Source organism: Populus alba, chromosome 8, assembly GCF_005239225.2.
Source record: "Populus alba chromosome 8, ASM523922v2, whole genome shotgun sequence".
Taxonomy (NCBI): domain Eukaryota; kingdom Viridiplantae; phylum Streptophyta; class Magnoliopsida; order Malpighiales; family Salicaceae; genus Populus; species Populus alba.
The window spans coordinates 9386758-9414597 of NC_133291.1; the positions used below are offsets into that span (position 1 = coordinate 9386758).

Genomic DNA, 27840 nt, shown 5'->3' on the forward strand with positions numbered 1-27840 from the left:
AATTAGAAACATACCATAGAATAAAGAACGAGTCATTATCTGAAATGAATGAGTTGCCTCAACTACAGTTTACAAGAGAATAAAATTATTTTGCCCCAGCCGTATCAATGGGGTTTCCTTTTGTTAAAAAAAAATAAAAAAATAAAAATTGGAAGAAACAGAATCTGAAAAGGTGCCAGCAAAGCTAAGCAAGCACCCATTTTTGGCTTTTTGCTACATGAAATGAAGCAGAACTGGAGGCAGGACAAGTTATAAGCCTCTGCAATGAGAAACATCATTCCATGTAACTACAAAGAAAAGAAACACTACAGATAAATTGTACACAGCCATGAAGCCTGAAAATCAGATCTTCAATGAATACAATGCCAAGGAGGCTGATACAAGTATACCTAAAAGCCACAATCAGAAGGGCACATGTATCATTATTACTAAGCAGGCTACTATAGATGCAATCGTGCAATTACATAGCTATAAACATATAATTTAAGCATACAGAAGGCCTGAAAACTCTTGCTCCATTTTTCACACTCCTCAAGCAACTAAGGAGAGGAAGAAGAATCAATACAACTCCAAAGGCCGAAATGAATACACTAAATGAAGCTTGATTGACTGAATTACACAACCTGTATTCTTCACAGAAATTTGAAGAAGCTTCTTTCCTTCTGCCTTGGTTTCTTCGGTACATGAAGATGAACAGTGTGCGGTGGGCATCAACCCAGCTGAATACTGTGTCTCCTTGTATTCTCTTCATGCTTGTTCATTTCCCTTGAGAATGTTGAGCTTGCAGAGAGGACATGTTGCATTCATCTTAAGCCATTTCACAATGCATGTAGCATGGAAATGATGGTTGCAAGGGAGTGCATGGAGTTCGGCTCCATCCTCATATGGGCTGAGACATATACAGCATTCCTAATGGGTATAAAATCAAAAAAAGAAAATGATGAAACAAAACTCCAGATCATTAGTGAAATTTCTTAGAAATCATAGTGGAAGTGAACTACGCTTGGAAAAACTTGTGACTTGGCCGTTGAAATTTTCCACTTTTTTTCATCAAAGCATTTTTTTCAAGACCACTCCACCCTCTCCTCTTAATCGAGGAGAAAACAAACAAAAATAGAATCTTAAATCTTATATTTTTGAAGTCCAAACCTAATACATTGATGTAACTCATAGCAAAGAAGCTGACTAGCCTAGCATGAAAATGTAGACTTACTTGAGCCAGTCATTTGTCTCACAAAAATTAATTGAGCTACTTAATAGAACAATGGAGCTGATACACAACATCATACTAACATCTCTCCACTCACACACATGCATTCATTCTTCTTGAGGGACATGATTTTCCACTTCTTATCAGGATATTTTGAAGAAGTAATCACTGGCTAAGAAGAGATTCCAATCTATGGTAAGACACCAAATTTAAACAATTACTCCATATTGACAGAATTATTAACCAGCAGCCAAGTTCACCACTACTTATCTCGGTATGATCTAATATGGTGCTTGCTCACCAACATTGCACTAGCAAATAAATAGCTCAATTTTTCTTTCAATTAATTTTGCACCAATATACAGACATGCACAAATACTAGGGGTGTAAGTACACATATATAACATGGTTTATAGCAGTGCAGATCCACAGGCTTTAAGAAACTGTGAAAATTCTCATAACAAAACTTACTGCATCCTCAGGTAAAAGTATACGCTCAGTTCCCAAAAATCCACTACTTGTTTCAACAGGAACCATTTTCCCTGCCTCAATGCTGGGCTTTTCCTCATTGCGTATCATTTGAAATTTGTATTTTGGCAGCATAATGAGATCTGCTTCTGATGCACCTTCCTATATAGTCATTCATGCAATGAGAGCAGCAGTAAATCCTACTTGAGCAAGTGAAAATGCCAACAGCTATAAGGCCTATAAGTCAACAAATTATTTATTTAGTAATCTTAGATCTTCATACCTGCCCCGCAACAGCATAAAGAATAGCAATAATGCATGGCAAGCAGCAACAGAGAGCGATCCCAATCAAACATGCCAAAACAACACAAAAGATCGCAAAGAACACATCAAATGCGAGAAAAACCACAGCCAGCCTGCAGAAATTCAGAATTAGAGATTCTTGTGGTCTTTGTTTGCATATATCATTGATGCATGCAGCTAGCACAGAGGAGATAAAAGTATGGAGATGCCCTGCATCCTAATACCCCTAAGATGAAGAAGAAAAAGGCAGTTCAATTTTCTCACACATGGGCACATGAAGCTTTCAAAAGAGCTTGTGGTATTTGGTAATGCCTACCACCTTGGAAACAGAATTTCAGTACTACATTGGTAAACTGCTTACCAGTACAAACGTGGAGCACTTTGCAAAAGGACATCGCCACCAGAGACTACCCAATAAAAGCCAACCATCCACCAAAGAAATGACACCATCGTATTCACCGATTCACATCTTTTAGTAACGCTGAGCAGATATCATTAAATTAAAAAAAAGTGCAATAAATTGATAAAACATTCTGGTAAAGTTACTAAGACAACATCCTATGAGTGATACCACTGGAGAGACATACAAGAGTAAGTAGGAGGAAAGTCACTCAATAACAAATAGCAGGATATCACATTTTGGAGCTCACTTCAGTCCCACGTGCATAAATGAATACACAGTGAAATCACATAATTCAAAGCTTTTGTGAGCTGAGCAGAGTCGGGCACAGGCATGAGATATAGATATTCAGAGTCCAACAGTTACATGGATGAAATACCCATACTGTTATGCTAGAGAAACCATGAAGCTCTTCACAAACATTATAACCACAAATGCTTAAAAATCAAGAAACTTGTGAACATTACTTGTTGTATTGAGAAAGTAATTAAATAAGTAAAAAAATAAATCTCATTTTCGTGCAAAAACCACCTTCCACCATCCTAAGTTTAGTCAAAATCTCCCACACTGGATTTTATAATCCTAAAAACAACTCCTTCCTTCGATTATCTAAAAAAATATCCAACTAGTTTATGTGAAAAGGCAGGTTAAGTGTGCCGCGGATGATATCATCCGGTAAAACTGTAATCCTCAACATTTTCACCAACAAGAAACTTTCACTGGTGAACTTTTAACACTTTAGATATTGTGTTAGTCTTCTTCCAATGAAAATAATTTGATGGAATATGAATTCTCAAGGACAGGTGAGCTGAGGAACCAAGCCCAGCTGTAAAGCAGCACTGCATATCAAAAAGCAAAACTAAAACCAACAACAAATGAAGTGAAATGCATCCTCTTCATTTCATTATTATTTTACTCTCATCATGACCCCGAAAACAAATAACACAAAAACCATCCTTTAAAAACAAGAAGAAAAATCCCAATTAAATTGGCACAGAAACCAACAATTGCAACAAAAAAAACGGAAAAAATATTTTTATACCTTGATCTAGGAGAAATGAAAGAAGCCCTGTCATCCTCGTCGTCACTCTCAGGAACATTCTCTTCCTCAGTTGACTGTTGCTGGCTCTCTATATCTCTCTCTCTTCGCGTATTCCTTCTCCTATACTCCAGCCACACCAAAACGACATGCACCAGACACTGCAACGCGTACCCACAGATCCATATCCTTATCGGTGTGTTCGGCCTCTCCTTCACCGTCACCAGAAGCATAGTTACCGACACCACCACGAACGCTGCGTTCCACATCATGTCTAATGACACGACCGGCTTCGAGTACCCCCAGTCGGCGCGTCTCTCATCCAGCTCACGCGCCGCTGTTTCTCTTACCAGCATGGAGGGGCCGCGTCGTCCGGTGGCTCGGCCTAGGAGGGCGGATAGGGTGGTTTGGTGGGATGTTGGGGAGGTCGGAGGGTCTTGGCGAGGGCGGAGCAGTGGCGCGTGGGGTTCATTCTCGGTTGGCATTTTTTGGATAAAGTTCAGTGGATGAGAGCAGTGTTGATTTAGTTTCTTAGATAGAAAAGAAAGACATCGTAAGATAAATTTTAATTATTTGATTTATTGGAGATTAAAAGAGTGGGTTGGGTGGTGACAGGTTAGGTGGTAGATAATAATAACTTTAATGAGCGTGTTTTGCACTGTATTTTAAAAATATATATATATATATATATATATATATTTAATTAATATAATTTTTATGTTTTTAATTTATATGTGCTGATTTTTAAAAATTAAAAAAATAATATTAATATTTTAAAAAAATAATTACAATTACACTCTCAACCGCATATTAAATTTTAATTATTTTAGTTTACTCGTATTAATAAATTGAATTGTTTCCTTGTTAGCTCAGTACATATTATTATTGATAATAAAACACTAAACGTACGGTATCCGCACCACTGTCACTGTCATAAATCGAGACTCAATGAATAGTGGACTTCCATAGCGCTTTTCCCCCCCCCCCTGTAAGATCAAATTTAAAACAGTTAATTTATTAGAAAAATTAAAAAAAGGGACCCAAGTGAAAAAAAAAAAAAAGATTTGTGGTTTTTTCAAACTCTTAGAAAAATATTCAATGTAATCCTCGTATTTTTTGAACTATAAATAGGAGGTCCTTTTAATTTTTAGATTAAAAAAAATATTAATTTTAGTTCAAAATTTTATTTTTCTTGTTTTTTCAACCTTCATTAAAAAAAAGTCATCAGAGAAAATCATTATTTTCAATAATTAATATTTGTATCCATAATTTTTATTTTTCATGTTCAAAATGACTAAAAATAAATATATGAGCTTGAAAAATTTTCAAACATTTATATTTTGATATTTTTTATGATTTTAAATTTAATTTCATCTAATTAAATTATAAAATAACTCGAATGCAAGAAGCAGAAAAAACAAGGCGCTTCAGCTAAACACCTTGAAAAAAAATCCAAAATCTTTTAGTATATGTTAGCTATTTGACTAGTGTTTTATTATGAGTCAAATAGTTTAATTTTCCATGATAAAAATACGTGCATACTTTTACAATGTGTATTTTTGCCATAAAAAATTTCCAATCAAAAAATAAAAGCTTATATGTACTTATAATTAAATATTTCAAGAACTGATTGGACCAAAAAACAAAAAAAAAATTAAAAAAATTAAAAGATAAAAGCAATGTATTTAACGTTACAATACAAATTATATATTCAGTTTAATTTAATAATTTTATTCCTCTGAGTAAATTTTTAATTTTATTAGCATGGTCATGTATAATATATATTAAAATTAAAATTAATTTAAAAAAACTCTAAAATATACGGTAAAATCACTTTTATCAAGAATGTTATGGTATTTGAAGTATAGTAATGTTTACTTTTTAAAGTGATTTTTATTTAAAAATATATAAAAATAAAATTATTTATTTTTTAAAAATTATTTTTAATATTAATTTATTAAAATAATTTAAAAATATCAAAAAATATATTAATTAAAAAAAACAGAACTGATCTTCGCGCCTCTTCCTCTCCCATGCTCTGGGGTGATTTGTCTTGGTTGCAATGTTGCTTTGACTTTCGGCTGGAGATGCCCTTTTCTTCTCAAGGCTTCAATTGGTGCTTCCTGCTCTGGCAGGGCTTGGGTGCTGCTGGCTTGAGGGAGTCGTTTGCGCCTCTTCCTCTGGAGAGCTGGGCTTGCTTCGGCTTGGGTCTCCTTTCGTCTGGTCAACGATGTTGGTGGGGTATGGTAGCGGCTTGAGGTTTTTTTTTTAATTGTGGCTACGCTAAATTTTTATCGATTATGGGTCTTGGCTCAGAAAAGATGGCCCCTAATCATGATTATACATTCAATGCACATTACTTTAGTCCTCCTGCAACATTGGGAGAGCTGCTGCTTCTTGGGTGGGATTAGACGATTTGTTTAATCTGGACAATTGCTTTGGGGGTTTCAGTTCCCGATTCCTGTCGTTTGTCCTCTGAGGCTATGCGGTTGTTGTCAGGTTTGGTTTTCTTTCCTACTGTTCTGGTTTGGTTATTTTTTTATTTTAACTTATTTAAAAAATAATTTTATGTTAAAATAAATATTAATAATATATTTTTATTTTTAAAAATTATTTTTGATATTAATGTTAACATAAGTTAAAGTCATTAAAAATATATTAATTTAAAATTTAAAAAAAAAAAAAAATTTAAAATATTTTTGATATGCTGAAAGAAACAGTAACTTTTATGGACCTGTGCTTGCTATGTTGTCATTTCATGTCCTCTTTTACTAGGTTTTAAAATATGGCAGCTACTAGGGGTGTTCACGGTCCGGTTCGGTTCGGTTTTAACATAAAAATTCAACCGAACCGGAAAATATTATTTCTTGTTAATATAACCCGAACCGAACCGAAAACCGGTTCAAACCGAACCGATTTTGTTCGGTTCGGGTCGGTTTTTTAGCCTTAAAAACCAGAAAAACCGAAACTAATAAAATAAAATAAAACTTTTGGGGAAAAGGGAAGGGAAAGGGTAAGTGGGTTGGAAAAGTTTTGGGGAAAAGGGAAGGGGGAGGGTGAGTGGGGTGCAAAGATTTTGGGGAAAAGGGAAGGGGGATGGTGATGGTGAGTGGGGTGCAAAGATTTTGGAGAAAAGGGAAGGGGGATGGTGAGTGGGGGCCGGCGGGTATTGGAGTGGGGGCCGGGTGCAAAGGTTTTATATTTTGTTTTAGATTCAATTAAACCGGTTCGGTTTAGTCCGGTTCAATCGGTTTAAGCTTTTTAAAACCGGAACCGAACCGAACCGGGTGGTTTTTTTAAATTTTTTAATCGGTTTATTCGGTTTTTTTATCGGTTCGGTTTTTTCGGTTAATTTTTTCTCGGTTTTCTCGGTTTAATCGGTTGATCGGTTTTTTTGAACACCCCTAGCAGCTACTATTGCCCTTGGGCTCGCCATGCTTTTACGTCCTTTCTTTTGGGTTGGGGAGTGCAGATAGGCTCATTTGTGTTTCGATTTGTTTTTTTTTTTTTCATGCCTCTATGCTTGCTTCCTCTTTTTGTTCATTTAGCTTTCTACCATTGTTCCTCCTGGTGCATCTTTTTGTGCAACTTTTCTTCCATGATTATCGTTAGCTTGGTTCTGTCTTTTTTTTTTCGATGCTAATTTATTTGAGGTTATCTTCCTAGGTTTTGGTTTTCTTTCATTGAATATGCAGGTTTGTTTTGTGTTCATATTGTCTCATAGGAATAGTTTTCCAGTGGGCTTGCTGAGGCTTTTGTCTCCTTTGTGGATGTTCTTCTTGGCCAGGTTTTTCCTCTTTCATTGCCTTCTCTGTTTTTGCCTGATCATGCTTCCATACTACGTACCTGTTGCATTGGGATTCGATTGGTTGTTGAACCATGGATTATTTGTAGTGTTTAGATTGTTAACATAGGTTTGCTGGTGTGGATGAGCTGCTACTTTGAGAGCACTTGATCAATGATCAGGGTTTTTTAAGGATCCTTTTGCTTTCGAAGCAAGGTTAACTACAAATATAGATTTCTAAGGATGGATCCGTGTTCTTATCATGGCTTGGCAGGGCAGAAGATTCCAGTTAATTTCCTGTCATTTAACAGGAATAAATGAGAGCCACCTAAAACGTTCGGAGTGGCGCATAGAACATCGGTTAGGCGTTAGTAAGCAAGATAGAGATTAAATAGATTTGAATGTGGTGCAAAAATTGCTTTGGGGAGTGTTTTTTGAACAACCTGTTTTGGCAGCCTGGTACTTTGACTATAATGGCTGTATCAGTATGCTTTTGCTGGCCAGTTTTTGCGTCTGTGTGACTTGCTTGAAGAGGCTTTGTTGTTTTGGCGTTCTATGATGATAAGAGATTGCCTATCTAGCTTTGGACTGTAAAATTTCCCTCTCTTTTTGATTATTTGTCCAGGCTTTACCTGAATATTTGGGGCCTTTTCCGAGGGAAACTTCTCAGGAGGTCTTTTGTGCGTTTATGCTGCGTCTCCCCCCCCCCCCCCTTTTTTTTTGTCTTTTGCCTTGGTCTAATTATGCCCATGTTTGCTTGATGTTTTGGTGGCTTGATTGGCTTTTTTGTCCTCTTTTGTTTTTTTATCTTTCATGGTTGGTGTGTTTTAATCCTAGGAATAGTTGCTGACATGTATTTTTTTTAGCTGCTTGCAAGTTTGGTGAGGTCTCTGGGGCCTGACTTTTTTGGAACTGATTAATTGTCTTTTGCAGAGGATCATGGAACTGTCTTGGTCTTTGATCGGCCAGCTTTCTGAACTCAGTTGTACGCTTTTTTCCCTATTCATCCACTGTTATCTTGGGCTCTTTCATTCCTAATTTATCTGAGGTACTTTTCTTTGTTTCTTTTGCACTCTTATTCTTATCGATGTTTTTTTGTTCATTTCAATGGACTTTCGCATGGCTTTATCTTTTTTCCTGTCTTTTCGAGGTTACAGTGTATTTTTATAAAACTGCCCCCACCTTTTCATATCTAAGATCGTAGGCTGATACTTGTTTTTTGGTGTTTTTTTTCCTTATATTTAAACCATTTTATGGCGCTGTCAAATTCATGGCATGTATAAAAAGTTTTTGGGAATTTTTTGCGAGTAAACCTGCATTTGCAGGTTCATTGTTAAGTCATGCATAGTTCTCTGATTTCTAGGTTTTTTGAGTTAGGAGGGTATGCAGGTGTTAAGGTAAGTTAAAAACCAACTCCATTACTTTCTTCCTGTATTTTATATATATATATATATATATAGTTTTTGGTGAACCATGGATTGTACCTCCGTCCCATGCTTTTAACTTGGTAGCTTGAAGTTCTATGATTTCTGTGAAATACAGATTGAGAGCTTCATTTGTGTTTGATTTGTTTGTTATGGTTTGATTGCTTTATTATGTTGTAAGAAATGAATATAATGCATGCTATCGTGATATTGTTTCTTCTCCTGACCCTGTTCCAATATAATTGCTTTCCAACCGAATGAAGGTGTTCTTTTCTTTTTTGATGTGTCATCCTTCTTCTTTTTTCCCGTTGAGTTCCTTCGCCTTTTTATTTCCCTGCTGGTTTTTTTGCCACTTGCTGAGAGAGAACATGCTAACACCCTTTGATCTGCAGCTTGAGAACTTCAGCCTTCTAACACATATCCACTTAGACACTTTATTGGATGAAATAAAGAGATTTGGCCAGGACTGCTTCATTTACCTCCGTTGCTTCATAGGCGACTGTTTTTTACAGGTTCACTTATGATTTTTTTTACCAATTCAAATGTTTTTGTTTGCTGCGCTGGCCTAAAGAAAGGTGCCTAACAGCCTGTTAACCTGAGCTTGAGATCTCATCCACTTGGTTGGGACCCTGCCTTCTTTTCGCTGTTTTTTCTGCGTCTGTTTGTCCAGTTTGTTTCTGTTCTTATCCTCCTGCCCATCTCTTTGGTTTTCATTATTGAGGAGCAGTAATCCAATTCTTTAGCAGCCCTTAATTTGTGTGGGAACATTAAACGCTTCCGGTCCAAAGTGTGATAAACAATGGAACTCATGTGAAGAACATTGATTATCAACCTGAGCTCAATGAGTTTTAGGTCAACACCCTTTGGAGAGAACTGATTTCTATGAAAGTTTACCATTTAGTTTATAGCATCTTTGATCAAGAAAGAAGGTTGTGATGGAGTTGATATAATTGATTAGTCAATATACATTGCGTAGGCAACACTTAAAGAAAGCAAAAGTATTGCCTGCAAAAAAAAAGACTGCACCTTTTGTTTTCTTTTGACATTGTGAGGCTAGATTTAAAAGCAGTGAGTGGAAGAGAAGGGTTCGACAACAAGAGAGTGTGGGTGGCATTTAATGTTAGCTGAAAAACCTCCAAAGTTATGTAAAAATCTGAAAAACCATTCATTTTTTGCCTCCATTTTCGAATCATTTTTGCTGTTCTAAAATCATTTTTGTGTCTGTAATGTTGAGGTTGAGTTTGGAGATCATTTTGACAGTACTGACATGCAATGCCTCTAGAATCACATGCCAACTTTGGGTCTACAGTATTGAGGTTGTTGTGTCTGTTTGTCGTTCTAGCAGAGATCTATGTTACTGAATCCTTCTCTGTCATTCGCACTTTGACGATTAGCTTTTTTTATCCCTCTGCACATTTTTTTGTTGGATGCTGCACATTCAAATTAAGGTGTTGATATACTGCAATGATTTATACCACAGACTTGATTGTATAAGCTAATCACTGCTGCGTATTTCTTTAGGAACACAGTTTTATGGCTCCTACCAGTTTTACTCAGGCATCTCCTTACTTTTTTGGCGACTTCTCCGTATTGTTTATTACCGTTGCATCAGCTTCTTTTGCCCCTGATTTGTTGCAATTCCATGCAGTGAATCAGCTTCGTATGATTGCCTTATTTCACTCTGCCTTCTATACTTATTGCTTTCGCTGTTAGATTATGATTCATGCTTTTTGAAAAGATATGAGAGTTGATTCATGCTTTTTTGATTTTCTAGCTTATACCAGTGCCAATGACAAGAATGAATCCTGTATTTAGAGCTCTGGGGTGGCCACTTAATTAGGAATTGCTCGAGAATCTTTTAAAAACAGGGGATTTTTTTGTGTTTCTGTATATTTTAGAGTCAGGGTGGGATTTACCCTATTCTTGCTCTTGCTATATTTGCTGCTTGGATATGATGGAAAACGGGAAGGAAATTTCCAGATTCGTATATAACCCACATTTAGTAAGTCTCTCTTTGAGCTGTTTGGATTGGTTTTTCTTAGAATTTGTAAAGAGGCAAGACCTTTGTATTTATACGTAAGCATTGGTGATTACATTATGAGTTTTCTGTCAAGAACAATTATGATAGATTGTGTAAACTTCATTTTCTCTTAACCTAGCCACTGTTTGTTTCAATCGAGCTGGAAAACTATTGTTCTAGACATGGTTTCTTTCCTAGCTTAAGACAACCACTTTAGCTATGTTTCTCTTTTCAAGCAATGGTCACACGCACGGCTGCACTGTTCTCACATATTATTCTCTTTTTTTGCCTACAATTTACCTCTATTAACTTGACTCGTTACGCCCATCTCTTTTTTTCCCTTTTTTATCCATTTTGTTTTCGTTTTCCCAGCCCTCATCTACATTTGGCAGCCTTGCTAGCTAGCTGGCTTTTCCAACATATCTTTATGTTTCTATTCATCCTTTCTTGCTGAAAAAAATGCTCCACAGGTCGACTAGCTCCGACGAGGATGCTTGGTTGAAAGGTGTCCGGCAAAATAGGTGGCTTTTTTGTTGGTTTTTGCAGATAAGAACATGCATAACACAGCCCCATTTCAGCGCCTTCGTTGTCAGAAAATGCCGCGGGCACCTACTTCTGCTGGGGGTTTTATTTGTTGTTTTCCCGATATTTTTTCTGGGCAGCCACTCCATGTTCAGATATCATAAAGCATGGATTACGCGTATTTACAACTTTATTGCTGTCTCACATCAAGATTTCTATGTTTTTCGCTTCGTACTTAAACATACTCACAACTATGCTTTATGTGCTTTCACACTCTGTGTTTCTCGTCCATTGAGCATATGCTACTTTTGATGGAAGCTCTCTGTTCGGGCCAAAAAAATTAGTTGTTTGAGGCCCATTACAAGTGACGAATAGCTGTGACTGAAGTTATTAAATTATTGCGGTTTAATTATATTTTAAAAATAAAATAAAATATTTTTATAGCTTTAATTTTTTTTAGGTGTTTTTGATTAAAAAAAAAAAAAAAATTGATGTATTTTTAAGTTAAAAGTGATTTGAAAATCAATTTTTATTATATTTTTAAACACATGCCCTAAATACAAACTATAATGAAATATGCATTTATCATTTTTAGCTACATTCATTGTACTATCTTTTATGATATATGATTGTGATGGCTTCCTTAAAGGAGGTATCATGGTATTATGGTTGAGCTTATCGGTTACCATGAATGCTGTCATAAACTATTGTTGAGCAGTCATGTGCTGGTTGGGTATTAATTTTTTTTTTTTTTTTTTTAATGATAATCAAGAAATGCAATCTTAAGATTATACCAATAACAATCTTAAGGTCATGGCCGGAACCAGGGAAGGCAAGTAGGAGCCCGGATCCCTGTAAAAATTAATATAATAAGAATATTTTTTATTTATTTAAATATGAAAATATCATATTTTTATTTTATATAAATAAATTTTTTAATAATATATCTTATTATATTAATTTTGACTTTTTTATCAAATGCTATCAGTTTCACCCCTATTTAAGGTGCTTGGCTTACTTTTAAATCCATGATGGTTTGTTTTGGAATGGATTGATTGTTTTTGCAATAGATTCTTCATTTTATCAAATTTGATCATATATAATTATTGCTTCTTTGAGAAAAAAAAATAATTTACCTTCACCACTTGCATTTAAGTTTTGGCTCCGTGAAAAATCAGCTTGTTATAACTATTTATACCATCCGCTATGATAAATGGTAGGAAAATTTTTTAAAAAAAAAACGTTGGAAAATTAAAAATAAAATAAAAGAAGAAAGCAAATGAAAATAAACATTAAAAGGATATGCAAGGCTTGGACCAAGCCAGCCCACGCAGACCTAGGCTACTCTGCAAGCCCGAGTAGAATGAAAGGAGGATGTAACGCCGCAGCATTCTTCGGTTAATCGTTGGGAATCTGGGATCTGGCATTTGTGCTGAATTCCCTCGTAAACACTCGGAATCTCATTTTTTAACGGTTTGGTTTTCATTGAAAAATATATTTAGACACACCTAAAGACATTGTAATAACATATATTACCTTCAAAATTATTTTTAAACAATTAATTGACATCAAAAAATGTTTTTAGACCTATAATCTTTAAAATAACTAGTTTACTGATCAACGTTGCAAGTTGGGTAGAAAATAATTAAATGCAATAAAAAAATACTCGAGTTCATTAAAAGCTATATAATATTTTTATTTTTATTAATATTAATTTAGCATGTAAACTTTGAATCCTCTTGATTTGACATTTTATATGATCTAAGTTTAAAATTAAATTATATAAAAGTTATTCCAATATAACTTAACTTATTTGACCGGTTTAAGGATATATTGGTCAACCAATAAAAAAAGTTTGAGGATGAAATAATAAAAAAAAAAAATTGACATAAAAAATCTTTCAATCTAACTTCTTACTTAGCTTAGCTTAAGTTAAAAAGTAAATTATATAAAAGTTGTTTCGACATGACTTGTCGACTTGACAAGTTCAAATATAACTTGGTTGACCTTGTAAGAAAAATTTGATTATAAAATTGAAAAAAAAAATTATGATTTTGAAATGTTTTTGACTCTGACTTGTTTAGCCCGAAAAAAATTAAATTACTTGGAAGTTCCATTAATATGATCCACTAGACTTAGTTAATCTAAAGGCAATTAGGTAATTTTTAAGAAGAATAAGAGGATGAATTTGAGAGAAAAAATGAAAAATGAAATAAAAAAAGGAGGGGAATGGAAAAAAAATTAGAGAGGGAGGCAATTGAAAAAAAAAAAAAAAACAAAGAGAAGCTTTAATGATAATATAAAACAGTGAAGCTCCACTCATTTACTATTGTCGTGGGAAGATTTGTCACCTCAATTTTCTCCCTTTTCTCTTGTATTCCTCTTCTCTTGTTTATTAATTTTTTGACCCCCCTCTTTGTCCCGCATTTCTTCTAGGGAAAAAAAAAGTACAACAAATTTCATTCATTTTTTTTTATCCTGAGACAAGGATGATTTTGAATTTTACCTTGTCGTTGCTAACAAAATATGGTTTATTTTGTCTATGCATGCATATTTTGATTCCATTTTTATATTTTAAAAACGTTTTAAAACATTTATTTATTTTTTTACTTCAAATTAATATTTTTTATGATTTTAGATTATTTTAACGCATTGATGTAAAAAAAAAATTTAAAAATAAAAAATATATTATTTTAATATATTTTTAAATAAAAATTATTTTAAAAAACAACCACAATCTCATTCCAAAATAAAACTATATCAAACCATATAAATTCCATTGCCCTTGCTAGAAGATTTAACAGTGCAAGAGCCTTCAACTCCATTTGCAGAGCTGTGATGGAGGTTCCATTTTACTGCAGCGTGTCAGCAAAACCTTCATGTCTCACTGGCTATGTTTATTTTTGTATTTTAAAAATATATTTAATTTAAAAATTTTTTTATTTTTATTTTTAAATTATTTAATGTGTTGATGTTAAAAATAATTTTTTTAAAAATAAAAAAATATTATTAACATTTATTTTAACATAAAAAATTATTTAAAAAACAATCAAAATCACATACAAACAAGTTCCAAGAAGATTACCTTCACAGTGCTAGAGTGGTTGGTTTGTTTTAGATATGTCGCAGTTGATTTATGATAAAACGCAATTGTTGGTTTCATGTTGGAAAACCATGGGTATTAAAAAAGATGTTTGAAAATATAATTATAGTTATTTTTTAAAGTTTATTTTTAAAAAAATATATTAAAAAATAATTTTTTTATTTTTTAAAATTTATCTTTCTGAATATTGCTCACGTTACAACATGCGCGCCGCAGGAACTCTCCCAGTTACATATCTAGAAAGGATCAAATCCGGTTTCAAAGATGTTGAATTCGTTGTTATGTTGTTTCCCTCCCTCCCTCCAAGAAAACAATTTTTTTAGGAATTTAATTGTCGAACATAGAATGAAAAATATAGTCATGACTGTCCTTCGAACTCTTTCAGTTTTACCGACTCTCAACTTTGATTTTAGGGCATTTAAGACTTTTAAATTAACATTTTTTTTTGGTAGAGAGGCTGTTGTTGCTTTTTAAATAACTTTTCGTGTTAAAATATATGTTAATGATATTTTTTTATTTTTTTAAAAAATTATTTTTGATATCAGTATATTAAAATGATTTGAAGATACTACAAATATATTAATTTAAAGTTAATAAAAAATAAAAAAAATATAATTTTTTTAAAAAAACGTTTTTGTAATGTAGAAACAATCTGTGTGTAGAATGAACGTGACGTAGGCCAAGTATTTGATACTGTTATATGAGTGTGACTTAACACGGTGCGCATGGCTTTCCTCTGTCAGTGACAGTGACCGTTAGCATTCTCTCGTGTGAATTATGAACTGTCCGTCATCTTTACACGTGCCTCCAGTGAATCTGTATTTGGTCTGGAAGTGCTAACACCCAAGCACCAAAATCCAAAAATAAAAATCAAACAAACCGAGAAACTTTATCATCCCTGTACATGGTACTCTGATTAAAGTGTGACCATTCGAGGCCCAACATCTCTATTTCTTAATGGATAATTATTTTCTGGCCTTGGGTTATAAGAAATCTTATGTGCGTGAGCAGAGAATTCTGCTAGATTCTATGATTTGCTATCGAGTTGTACAGTCACTGGTTGTGCACGAGAAACGAGCATGAAGATCGGATTTTAGGCTGGTCTGTAAGTGAATTTGCACAGAACGAGAAATGTCTTTATCGATTTCCCCCGACATATGTCAGTTTTTTCGTTTGATTGAGAAAACGACTGAACCCACGATCTTCTTCCTATGTCCAGGAACCATCGAACAACTTTGGGGAAATTTTTGTGCAAACCTTAAATCAATCTCTAAACTATACTTCATCGTTTGACATTACATTTAAGATGTTTTTTGAAGTATTTTGTCAAGGTGCATTTTTTTTTATAAAAAAAATATACTAGATTGATGTTTTTCTCATATGAAAATGATTTTGAAAGTCTCTTTCAAATATATTACCAAACGTATTCTTGTGACACTTGTTTTATAAAAAATATTTGATGGACAAATATGTTTTATAATATTAATAAAAAATGATATGAAAATTATAATGCATATAACTTATGATAATGTGTTACGATTATGATATGATGGTGGTGATTGTTGATATGATAATAATAATGTAACGGGTAAAAATTATGGTGGTGAATTTTTTGCGATTCAATAAAAGTTGAGGTGAAGGTTAGGGGTTGTGGTGATGATGGAGTTAGTAATAATGAGAACAGTAATAATAGAAGTCATATATTAAAGTAATGATGATAATAATGATATAACTGAAAAATGAAATTGTTGAATAATATCATAAATAGATTATTGTTTGTAAAATATATATGAAACCTTGGCAAGTGTTTTATTTTATGAATAAATTTAAGAGATTGATTGTGTATAGTGTTTTTAACTGACTAAAATTGTTGTAGAATATTTTATATAAAAGAGAAAAAAAGATATCACTGTAAAATATTCGCATGTGGATTATTTTATATAAAACAAACACCCTCCAAATCATCATGAGCATGTCAAAGATTTTAGCACTCATAGTGATTCTGACAAATAAATTAATGAAACTTAACATTATTGAAGTTTAAAAAATGAATGCATTTAAGTAAACAAATCAAGAATCAATTCATTAAAAATGGTAACCCTAAGAAGTATAAATTAACTGGTTAGATTATAAATTTATTTTCCAGATATCACCAGTTCGAGTTGCACAAACTTTAGGTTATTGGAGGTTTACATGATTGTTAACTTCATGATTCGTAAAATTAATCAAGGTATATATATAAACTGACTCGAACACCTATATTAATAATAATAATAAAATTTCACTGAAAATGGTAGCCTGTTTATTGAAAAATGTCGGGAACACGCATAAAGAGATGAGATTGTGCAGGAAACATTCATATTAAATATATGTTTTTGTACCGTGAAGATAATTTTTTTTAAGGTGTCATTTGTTTTCATTGCAAAATAACTGCTGCTGAGTGTAAGAACATATTTTAAAGACTGGTATAAATGTATAGAGAGTCAATTCGATATATAGAAATATAAAGATTTTACTATTTTTTTTTATAAAGAAAATCAAATAACTTAGTTGGATTTTTTTTTCAGCAACAAAGTGAAAGAAAATGTGGTTTTTTAAATAACCAAACACTACATTGTTACGGCCACTCAAACCAGTTATTTACATGAAATATTTACTGTACACGTCATGCTCACATTGAGATATTGAAATTCTATATAGCTATGCATTAAAATCAATGACCCATATTTTTTTAGAAACATATTTTTTAGATGTAATTTTAAAAAACATGTTTAATCTGAATAATTCGGAAAGAGGATTGTTATTTTTCTCCGAGAGGAGAATTTGTGAATGTGACTAAAAATCATATTAAAACACCTAGGCCGTACATAAAAGAATATCATTACATCAATTTTCGTTTACTCGAACTCAGATAATAGATCCATTTTGAATGAATTCTTAAATTTATCGTGCATGCCCGTGCCTCCATAATAAATTATTTCTCTTGTTGTCTCGCTTAAGATCCTAGCATCGTATCGTGGTAACGTGATTATTATTCTAGCTAAAGACTTGAGATGTTTTTCACATAATATAATGCTCGGAAAGGTAAACTTGGTTCATTCCAAACTTAAGTTTCTTTAATTTCGAAGCAGCTTGATTCAGCTCCAAAGAAGATCTATTTCTGGAGGGAGAAGTCAAATGTCAAGTAATCTGGTGCAAGCAATTTCCATTTGGAGGAATGTGGTGGGTTGAGATCAACAGGGGCATTCAATTGCCCGAGAGAATGGGAGTCTCGATCACTAGATTAACATTGCCAAGAAGCAAAGTCGGGAGTTATTTCATCTAAGAAATTAAGATCTTCTCCTCGGAGCGTTTTATCTTTTTTCGAGATAGTTTGGAGCTAAACCATTGTCACTTTGTTCCCCTTGGGTGCTTCCTGCTTGGCCCTTTTCTTTACCTTGACGAGTATTCTTGCTGGAAAAAGCAAGCTCCACCAAACAAAGTGCAAAAACTTTCTCGAAAGAGTTCAAGGGGGAAAGAAGAAGATTAAACTAGAAAAAAAGGATTTTACAGCTCGAAGAGACAGAAAACAAGAGCCATTTCAAAGCAAAAAACGAATCTATATACTCCTTCATGGGTCTGCTAGCCAACATTGCGTGCTGTCGTGCTCAATAATTGAAAACTCTATGTGCTGAATGCATTATTATTTTTACCCTTGAAAAATATTATTTTTTAAATTATTTTTTTTAGTATTTTTAAAATTATTTTTATATGCGAATGTTAAAAATAATTAAAAAAAAATAAAAAATATATATTTCTAAGTAAGAACATTTTAAAAAAAAAATCACAATCACTTTCTCAAATATTCTCCAAAACTATATATGTTCTCTGCTATAACACCGTGTTTTACGAAGTTACATGTTTATTTATAAAGAGTGTATTAATAATTGTTTTTAAAATAATATAAAAATATTAAAAAATATTAATTTGAAATAAAAAATTAATTTTTTAAAATATATTTTTAAAACACAAAAAAAAATATCTTAATCAGCTTTCAGCCCGACCCTTTGCGAAATTGACATAGTAATTTACGTCGGGTTCCCTAAAGTTATTTTAAATCTTGATTCTGATTATTGACAATGTGTGGATTACGTAAATCTTCAAACACCCGTTGCCCTAATTTTTTTTTTTTTTTTTTTTGTAGAAGACGACAAACTCAAAAAAATCTTTAAAACTGACCCCTTGCTCACTTGTGAGGTAAGCCAGACCATGTATCGTGCTCTAAGTTCTAACCCGAGTATGACAAACTATGCCTTTTGTCACGCTAAACTCAAATTCGAACCATGAACTGGTTCTATTGGAAGCGATATATATATATATATATATATATATATATATATATATATATATATATATATACAGGAAAGTAATTTTCGGTGCCTGGAGTGGCAGCAGTTTAAGGGAAAAACAATTATAGATATTAGTTTAGGCGACAAATGATGCAAGTTCATTTCTCTGGTAAATATAATTCACGCTGGGCTAAGAAATTGATTAGGGTTTTACTTCTCATAACTAAACTCGAAATTTGATTTTTTTCTTGAAAAGAGAAGGATATGCCCTTAAACATCAAACTAATCTTCGATTAATTACCTAGTGTTTTAACTCAATTGTAAGATAAATATAAATTTCCTCTTGGTAGAGATTTTATGAAATACACATTCCGTTTTTTCTCTGTATGGTAAAAATTCAAAGTTCATTTAATCTTGATTAGAAAAAAAAAATCATCTAATTAATTCTTCGAATTAACGATAATGTTCCTTTTTTTTTCGGAACATGGCATTTTGTGTGCTGGTGATTGGTTGATAGTACAAAATTCTCGAGGAAGTATTACTCTATGCCATCTCACCTTTGTTATTGTCAGGGTTAATTCCACGTACAGCCGATGAATTTGTAGCTCAGCTGCCAGTAATTAGTCGAGCTGTATACGAACACAAGCCAAGCCTCTTTTTTATAACAAGAATAATGGTGTAAAGTATAAACCAACACGAAATTTAAAGCGTATTTGAAAGTCTAATAATAATTTTTTTTAAAATATTTTTTATTTTAATTATTATTTTATTATATAATCACATCAAAATATATCGAAGATATAAAAAATATATTAATTAAAAAAATTAATTTTTTTTTAAAAATACTTCTAAAACACAATAATAAATACTACCTAATCAAATCAAGTAGGATCCCCTGCAAGTCCGTGCGATACTTCAAAGTATATACACCAAGCTACAATTTAACAAAACCTAAAAAGGATAATTAAATCACTGTACCCATGCTCGTAAATTACTGTTTGTTGAAATAGTGCTTTGTATATTTTTACTTGTTTTATTTTTGTCTTTTCAATGTTATTCTTCAATTTTCTTTTCTTTTCAATGCCACTTTCCGGTTTTTTTTAATTCAATATTAAATATACTATACTGTTCATAAATTTAATTTTATAATTTTTTTATTTGTTTTGATTGAAATTATCTCATTTCTTTTTATTTTAACTTTTAATACCGGATCCGGTAAAAATAGATATCATATTTATTTTTTTTATTTTCAATGGGTTATCTTGATCTCATAATTAAAGTCATAAATTGTTATCGTGTTAATTTAAAGTAGTTTTTTTATTATATTTTTAATTAATTTTTTTTTAAAATTTTATCATATAATATTTTATTGATTAAAATTTAAATTTTATATTAAATTTTATTTATTTTTTATAACTTGTTAACTTAGACTGCCCAGAAGTCAAGATCAAATCCTCTTAAATTCTTTCCATAGAAACTAGCGACCATTTTCAATTTGGATGCCAAAATCTAGCGGTAGGCAAGGCAAAGCAAAAATAAAAAACCCATGGATAGGAAATTTTACTAAAACGCGCAGTCGTGCTCATTACGCACACCTTGCCATTTGCCTAGATTTCCATCCCCAGAGAATATGTGCGCAGCACGCACCCCGCTCAGTTACCCTAAAACAAAAACCTCACCCCGAAACAAAACAAAACCATATGAAGAAAAAAAAAAAACACAAATGAATCAGGAAAAGAACAAAGAAAAACCTCAGACTAGTCTTCAACTATATATATTTTTAACAAATTAAGTCCACAACTATAGATTTTATCAAACTGGTCCCTCATCTACATACAATTCCTCTATCTTAACATTTTACTATTACAACTGGAGACGACACTAAATAGTACATGTACCCATCGAATATTCTCTATTTGAACCTATTTTTTTTTTTTTCAAATTGTAGACAACAAATACCATCTTCTCCCTCATCATGTTTAAGAACAAATGTATAATTAGAGCATAAAATTGCACATGATTGAGGAATGATATACATAGATGGAGGATAGGATAGGAAAAATGGGAAGTTTGAGGGATGAAAACGCAAATGTCATATAGTTAGAGTACTGATATGAGGTTTACTCATAGTTTACTGTCCTATCATACACTTATGAGTAGAGTCTGTCTAATAGCAGCAAAGCGTCCCACTCTCTCTTTTTCTCAAGAAAGCACATTACAGAGCACAGTCTCTCACTGTTTAATAACAACGAACACATCTACTCATCGAGATTTAAATCACAGCCCCATCACCCTCTAGAGAGAGAAACAAATACAAAAAAATATAAATAAAATAAAAATAAAATAACTCTCTCTCTTCTTTCCCTTCACCCTTTCTCTCTCTACATATCTCTACAGTCTTAGTAATTACCAGATGTGAGCCTGGGGAGAGAAACACAAAAACACTTCACTTTCCTTACTCTCTCTAGAAAATATCTGTAGCTGCTATAGATTTGGAACAGGAATCTCGTTTTACTAGTACATTTGGATCTTGCTACTGCATATGGAAGTGAGTAGCGGAAGGTAAGCACGAGTATTAGATCGGAGGATATGGCGGGGGTTTACGGCGAGGGGACGGCGGTTCTTGAGGTTAATGGTGGAGGTACGGCCACTACGCCGACGCCGCTTACTGTGTCTGGATCTTTTAAGGAAGGGCCGAAGAGCTCGTCGAGGAGGCGGGCATCGGTCAGGCCTAGCTTTGATGCAGACAACGAGTTCATGACGTTGCTTCATGGGTCGGATCCGGTTAAGGTGGAGCTTAATCGGCTTGAGAATGAAGTTAGAGGTGTGAATGTGGTTCGATCTACTGCTTTTTGAGCTGGATTATATTAATAATGATATTTATTTATTAATTGGTGGTTCTGTTCTTCGCTGTTTTGGTGTAGATAAGGATAGAGAGCTGGGTGAAGCACAAGCCGAGATCAAGGCGTTGAGGTTCTCTGAGAGACTTAGAGAGAAGGCTGTCGAGGAGGTCATTTCTCCATTCTCTATCTCCGTGATTTGTTGTGTTGTTTAAGGTTGTCTGGGTTCAGTTTTGAAACTGTTTTTTGAAGGACTAATTTTGCTAATTGGGCTAATCTGTTTGTTACTGGTTGTTGATTTTTACTGTCATTGGAAGTTGTTCCTTTATTTGAAGTTAATTTGATTGCAAAATTTTAGATATTGATTAATGTTTGATTATGCTAGTACTTTCTTGATGCAACTGTTAACTTTGAAGTTAATGGAAGATGGCATTTTTTTACCCATATGATCTTGTTTACGATTTTGGTTAGCTTGTGAGAAATGTAGATCCTGATAGCTGTTTGTCAAATATTATTTTCTTTATTCAGGCTCTTTATGTTCCTTCAAGTCGGCTTAGTCAAGTCATTTCCTTTGAATAATATGCCATGCATACTAACCTTTTCTAATTCATTTTGGTGATATTATATCATAATTGCTTGGTAATTTTATAATACTGTAAAGCTATATTAATTATATGGGGAAATTGCATTGGTACCAATTGTTATCAGAGGCCATTCTGTTGTGTGTTCTTACCTGTTCCCTCTCCTCTCCTTTTATTGGAGGCCATTCTGTTGTCTGTGTTTACCCTCTCCCTCTCCTCTCCTTTTTCTTTTCCTTTTCATAAATTAATTTCCATTTATTATTCAGATTCTATTGCTAAAAAGCTGACCTAGAAACTGGTTTGACTGTTAAAGTTCATTTTTTGTCTGTTGTATTTCTTTAACTCATATTGTTTTTCATAAATTTCATCATTTTTCTAGCATTGATGTCTATTGTTTTTCACTGCTAGATTTCTGCATTCATCTCTTAGAACTGTTTTCTGAACTGTGCTTGGAATGGACTTGAATACACTCATGCATGTGAGAAATGATGTCTGAGGTTTTTAGTTCTCACAAATGTCCCTTAGTGTTCTGTCTATTGTATATATTTATCTGACATGCAATTTTTTTTTTTTTTCATATGGGATTTTCTTTTAACTGGACATGGACATGACCAATTTATTTTGTAATAATTTTTTGTTCAGGATTTTTTTTCCTCTCAATGATTCAGTAGCGGTCTATGTGTTCCAAATTGATCTGATTTTATCTTATTGGGTTCTTTTGTGTCTTAGCTCACTGATGAACTCTCGAAGGTGGACGAGAAGCTCAAGTTAATGGAATCACTTCTAGAAAGCAAGGTATTGCTTGGGATCTCTTTCAATTCCTCCATTATTTTTTTACTGTTTTCTTGATACTAATTATAAATTTAATTAATATTGTTTTGCAGAATCTTGAAATAAAAAAAATCAATGATGAGAAGAAGGCCTCTATGGCAGCTCAGTTTGCTGCTGAAGCCACTCTCCGTAGAGTTCATGCTGCTCAGAAGGATGATGACATGCCTCCAATTGAAGCCATTCTTGCACCTCTGGAAGCTGAGCTTAAGCTGGCTCGCCAAGAGGTATTTTTTCTGAGCATAATGGTGATTCTTTGTCAACATGGACACATGTTGGTTGATTTATGATTTTTTTTTTCATTGCTTTGTTATGTTGGTTCCTTTGAAGATTGCAAAACTTCAAGATGATAACAAAGCATTGGATCGTCTAACAAAATCTAAAGAAGCAGCTTTAATCGAGGCTGAAAGAACAGTTCAAGTTGCCTTGGCTAAGGCCTCCATGGTGGATGATCTCCAAAATAAGAACCAGGAGTTAATGAAGCAGATAGAAATTTGTCAGGTATTGCAAGCTTGCATGATACTCTTCATTCTTCTTTTATGAATTTGTTGGAAGGGATATTTGTTTTCGTGTATAAAATGAGAAAGGATATTTGATATCCCTAGTGTATAAAATTGCACTATTTACTGTTTGTGCATGCAGGAAGAAAACAAAATCTTGGACAAAATGCATAGACAAAAGGTTGCAGAGGTTGAAAAACTGACTCAAACTGTAAGGGAACTGGAAGAGGCTGTTCTTGCTGGTGGTGCAGCAGCAAATGCTGTGAGGGACTACCAGCGGAAAGTTCAGGAGATGAATGTAATGCTCAATAAAATTTTGCTGGAACTCTTGGTTGGCATGCTTTGTAAGCTGCCCTAAATATGGTCTGCTTGTTATTGTGTTTTGCAGGAGGAAAGAAAAACTCTTGACCGGGAATTGGCCCGTGCAAAGGTAACAGCAAACAGAGTAGCCACAGTGGTAGCAAATGAGTGGAAAGATGCTAATGACAAAGTGATGCCTGTAAAACAATGGCTTGAAGAGCGAAGATTTTTGCAGGTTTTTGTTGAACTTGGTTTTGTTTCTTTCTATTGTTTAATCTCTGTTTGGAAGTTTCTTCGTTCCTAAAATGCCTTGCACTTTTCAATCCTAACCAATGTTAGATGACACTGTTATGACAGGGAGAAATGCAGCAACTTCGTGACAGGCTTGCTATAACGGAGAGGACTGCAAAGTCAGAAGCACAGTTGAAAGTGAGGATTTGATTTTTTTCAGCTGAGGATTTTTTTCTGTTTGTTTTGTTTTATCTCCTGGTTCTGAAAGTAAGCTATGCTCTTGGCCTTTTTCAGGAGAAATATCAGCTGCGTCTTAAAGTGCTTGAAGAGAGCCTAAGAGGGTCTTCAAGTAATAATCGTAGTACGCCAGAGGGAAGGGGTATAAGCAATGGGCCTTCTCGTCGACAGTCCTTAGGTGGTGCTGATAACATCTCAAAATTGACCTCCAATGGCTTTTTGTCCAAGAGAACTCAGTCCAGATCTTTGTCCTCTAGTACTAATTCAGTGCTGAAGCATGCTAAAGGAACATCAAAGTCATTTGATGGGGGCACAAGATCATTGGACAGGAGTAGGAAATTGCTCTTAAATGGGGCTGGCCAAAATCATTCATTCAACCAACCTTGTGATGTAACAAAGGACACTGAGACACCTAGTCCATGGAAAGGAAACTCGGATGAAAAGCCCAATGAATTCCCACTGGCAGATACAGAGGATAGTGTCCCTGGAATATTGTATGAATTGCTGCAAAAACAGGTTGTAGCTTTGAGGAAAGCTGGTCATGAAAAAGATCAAAGCCTTAAAGATAAGGATGATGCAATTGAGGTTGATATTTTTGTCTTGTCTGTGTTATTCTCTTGTTTTTTATGCTTCTGGTTAATATTTTGTCATGATCGTTGATTTTACAGATGTTAGCGAAGAAGGTGGAGACATTAACTAAGGCAATGGAAGTTGAGGCAAAGAAGATGAGAAGAGAAGTAGCTGTAATGGAGAAGGAGGTTGCTGCCATGCGTGTAGAGAAAGAACATGAGAATAGGGCAAAGCGGTTTAGTAATTCGAAAGGGCCTGTAAGTGCTCCTCAGATGCTTCCTGGGAGGTACTTGCTTTAGACTCTGAGCTCTATTCCTTTTTTAAAAAAAATTATCCATGCATTGGACTAAACTAGTGTATCATAATGTGATTTGTGTTGGTGTTTACTTTTTTTCCTTGACCAGGAGCTAGCAGCTGCATTATAAGTTGCAAACTTTTCCCCTTTTGAAAAATAATTTTCAAATTTCTGGCTCCTTCAATATCTTGTTTTAGTGCCTTAACATGCGTATTTTTTTTTTAATATAGTAGATAGTCATATTTTAGATGTCAATCCATCCTTTCAGTAATGCATGCTGGGAAAATTCATGTCAAAAGTGATAAGAACATGCAAATAGGGATTGAATGGCAAGCAGCAAGCCCTGTAGTTTCTATGGGCTTGACTCATGCTTTATTTTTTACAGTAACAAATATTTAAGCTCGAGATCTAGTTGAGTGTCTTGAGGAATTACAGTTAAGTTTTGTTTTCTGACACAATGGCATGCCTAGAAAATTGAGAAACCAGGCTAAATTTTAACCAAACCAAGATCTGTGCCTATTTTTTAATAGCCTTCTCCCCTCCCTCTCGTTCTCTTTGTCCCATTTGTTACTGCTTGAAATTTTATGCATGTGTATGTGTGTGCACTTATGTGAATGTGTTGCAAAAATTAAATAAACATTGCCCTTTACCAGTCAACAATATCCTGGCCTGTTGTCTATATAGTTTGAAGCAACTAAAATGGAGGACAATGAACTATGAATTTGCCTACGTTCATTACTTTTGTTTAGAAATTAAATCTAGAGCATTGAGTGCATAAGTAGAGGAAAATAGCTGGTGTATGTTTCTTGGTTCGAATTTCCAGTAAACCATGGACTGTTAGAGTAGAATTTTGAGGTAGACACAAGAACTGGTTACTAGCCTTTCCAGATATCCTCCCTTAGTTGATGGGGTATTTCAATTTGATTCTTGAAAAGGTTGTCTAGGACCATGTGGAAAGGAGTCTGGCATCTTGTGGTTTATGATTAAATTTCTGATGGTGTCAGTACAGGGAATTTTTTTTACCTGGACGACAATTAACTTTATGATTTCAATTATCCCATCCGGCAAACAGTGCCATAAAAATTAGTATTTAAGAGAAGTGGGGTGGTTAAATATTTATTTGTCTTAGAGAGATCCTCATATTTTGTGCAGAAATGTATCACGTAGCGGGTTAACACGCAGCACTCAATGACATGACAATAATCCGCACCCCAGGATGCAAGGAGTAACTGCATAGGTCTTGGTCTTCAGTTCTTTTTTATATTCTATATTTTCCCCTTCTCCCGTGATTGATTATATGATTGTAACTGGCATGCCGATGACCCTGTGTTCCACTGAAAGTGTCAAGGAAAGTACATTCAGGAAGAGAGAATTACTGGAGGATGAAATCGGTATGCATCTGACATAGACTGCTATTCCTCTGTTTTAAGAGATCAGCATAATGATGGAAAAGAAGATAGTGACTTTGGGCTAACCTTTTCAGGTTTTTCTTTTGAGTGGACAGTGGTTGTGTGGTTGTATAGGTAGCTTATTGGGTTTTATGTGCTCTACCATTTTGCAGTTTATTATTTGTATTCGGCTGCTAGTGTGATTGTTATCGGTTCAGGTTTGTTAATATTGTTTTAATCAGAGATCAAATTCAGATCTTGTGGCTGTGTTATTCATCTATAGTTTATTGTTGTTTATAAATCTAAAACCGAGCTCTTTCTTTTATTTTCTGTTCGAAATTCGAATCATCTCTCAAAATAGCCCGTCTTGGTCAAAAAGCGTGCTTTGATAAAATCATAACCGGTGCTCAAGGCATAAGCGAGCGGCTTGGACTTGAAACTTTTGATTACTCTTGCATTGTAATTATAATGAAAAAACACAACATATTCTTGTTTTTTTTTTTTTTTTTTTTTTTTTATTTTTTTATGTAAAGGACATGATTGCTCATGGAAAACATGAAAAATATAACAGGAAAGCATACACATCGAAGTGATATTATTAAAAAAAATAAAATCTAATTTAAAGATTTTCTTTAGCAAAGTGTTTTTTCATCCTAAGGAATCTATCAGGGCATCAGAGTACGTTGAGATGTCAAAATGTATAGATTTGATCTTAGAATTTAAGGATCAATTGGAAATATCATCCAATAGGTAGTCAAATTAATATTTTTTTCGTTGGCTGTTTAACCTGACAACATGCATCTTTTATCCTCACAGTGAAGTAGCAGTAGTGTTTTTCATTATCACCCTCAAGCTTTGTTATTTCGCATGATTCACCCTCAAGCTTTGTTCAGGATATAAGCACATCATTAAAATTTAATTTTACCACGGGGAAATATTTTGATAGAAAAAGATGTATAATATTCAAATGGAAACGCGCAAGCTAAGTTGGCGTGGTAATGGCGGTGCAACCTAAACCTTCTCTGTCTCCAACCGTTTTGTTTGTTTACTAAGCATATTCTCTCACATTCCACGTCCCCATCTACTTCTTGCCGAATACAGAATCTCCATTTCTTCTGCTGATCCAAACACCCCCTGTCATCCTTTCTTGCTTGGACCCTCAAACCGATCTTTCTCACATTTCTTGTCTTTTTTTCTTGCACAAAATCACACTCATTGCATCTGATCTAAAATATACATTTTGTTTTGTTTTTTTTGGTTGAAAATAAATAAAAAATGGCTACAATGGAGAGCTTGATCGGTCTGGTAAACAGAATCCAAAGAGCCTGCACTGTTCTAGGCGATTATGGCGGTGAAGGCATGTCTCTCTGGGAAGCTCTTCCGTCCGTTGTTGTTGTTGGTCCTCTCTCGCGTAGCCTTTTTAATTTTAATTTTAATTCTTGCAGGAGTAATTAATTTTTGTATTTTTT

At 33.8% G+C, this 27840-nt stretch overlaps 2 protein-coding genes and 1 long non-coding RNA gene across 4 annotated transcripts; 2 read left to right on the plus strand and 1 right to left on the minus strand.

Annotated features, from left to right (window-relative positions):
• Nucleotides 1–284: 284 nt before the first annotated feature.
• LOC118054279 (E3 ubiquitin protein ligase RIE1) lies at nucleotides 285–4009 on the minus strand. The gene is made up of 5 exons (XM_035065798.2): nucleotides 3424–4009; nucleotides 2343–2462; nucleotides 1962–2094; nucleotides 1682–1840; nucleotides 285–909 (listed from the first exon to the last, which is right to left on the minus strand). The coding sequence occupies exons 1-5, from the start codon at nucleotides 3903–3905 to the stop codon at nucleotides 748–750; spliced, it is 1056 nt and encodes a 351-aa protein (XP_034921689.1). The 5' UTR covers nucleotides 3906–4009; the 3' UTR covers nucleotides 285–747.
• A 2833-nt stretch (nucleotides 4010–6842) lies between these two features.
• Nucleotides 6843–10724, plus strand: LOC140955854 (uncharacterized). 2 transcript variants are annotated; one of them, XR_012170512.1, is made up of 4 exons: nucleotides 6843–7207; nucleotides 8138–8252; nucleotides 9021–9140; nucleotides 10403–10724. It is a non-coding gene; the product is annotated as an uncharacterized lncRNA (long non-coding RNA). The 2 variants fall into 2 exon arrangements; XR_012170511.1 differs by having other exon boundaries at nucleotides 9021–10724.
• Nucleotides 10725–20809: 10085 nt separating this feature from the next.
• Nucleotides 20810–26630, plus strand: LOC118054287 (microtubule-associated protein 70-1). The gene is made up of 11 exons (XM_035065809.2): nucleotides 20810–21425; nucleotides 21526–21611; nucleotides 22752–22817; nucleotides 22907–23077; nucleotides 23181–23351; nucleotides 23493–23648; nucleotides 23739–23885; nucleotides 24008–24079; nucleotides 24176–24703; nucleotides 24787–24974; nucleotides 26136–26630. The coding sequence occupies exons 1-11, from the start codon at nucleotides 21191–21193 to the stop codon at nucleotides 26173–26175; spliced, it is 1860 nt and encodes a 619-aa protein (XP_034921700.1). The 5' UTR covers nucleotides 20810–21190; the 3' UTR covers nucleotides 26176–26630.
• Nucleotides 26631–27840: the final 1210 nt, after the last annotated feature.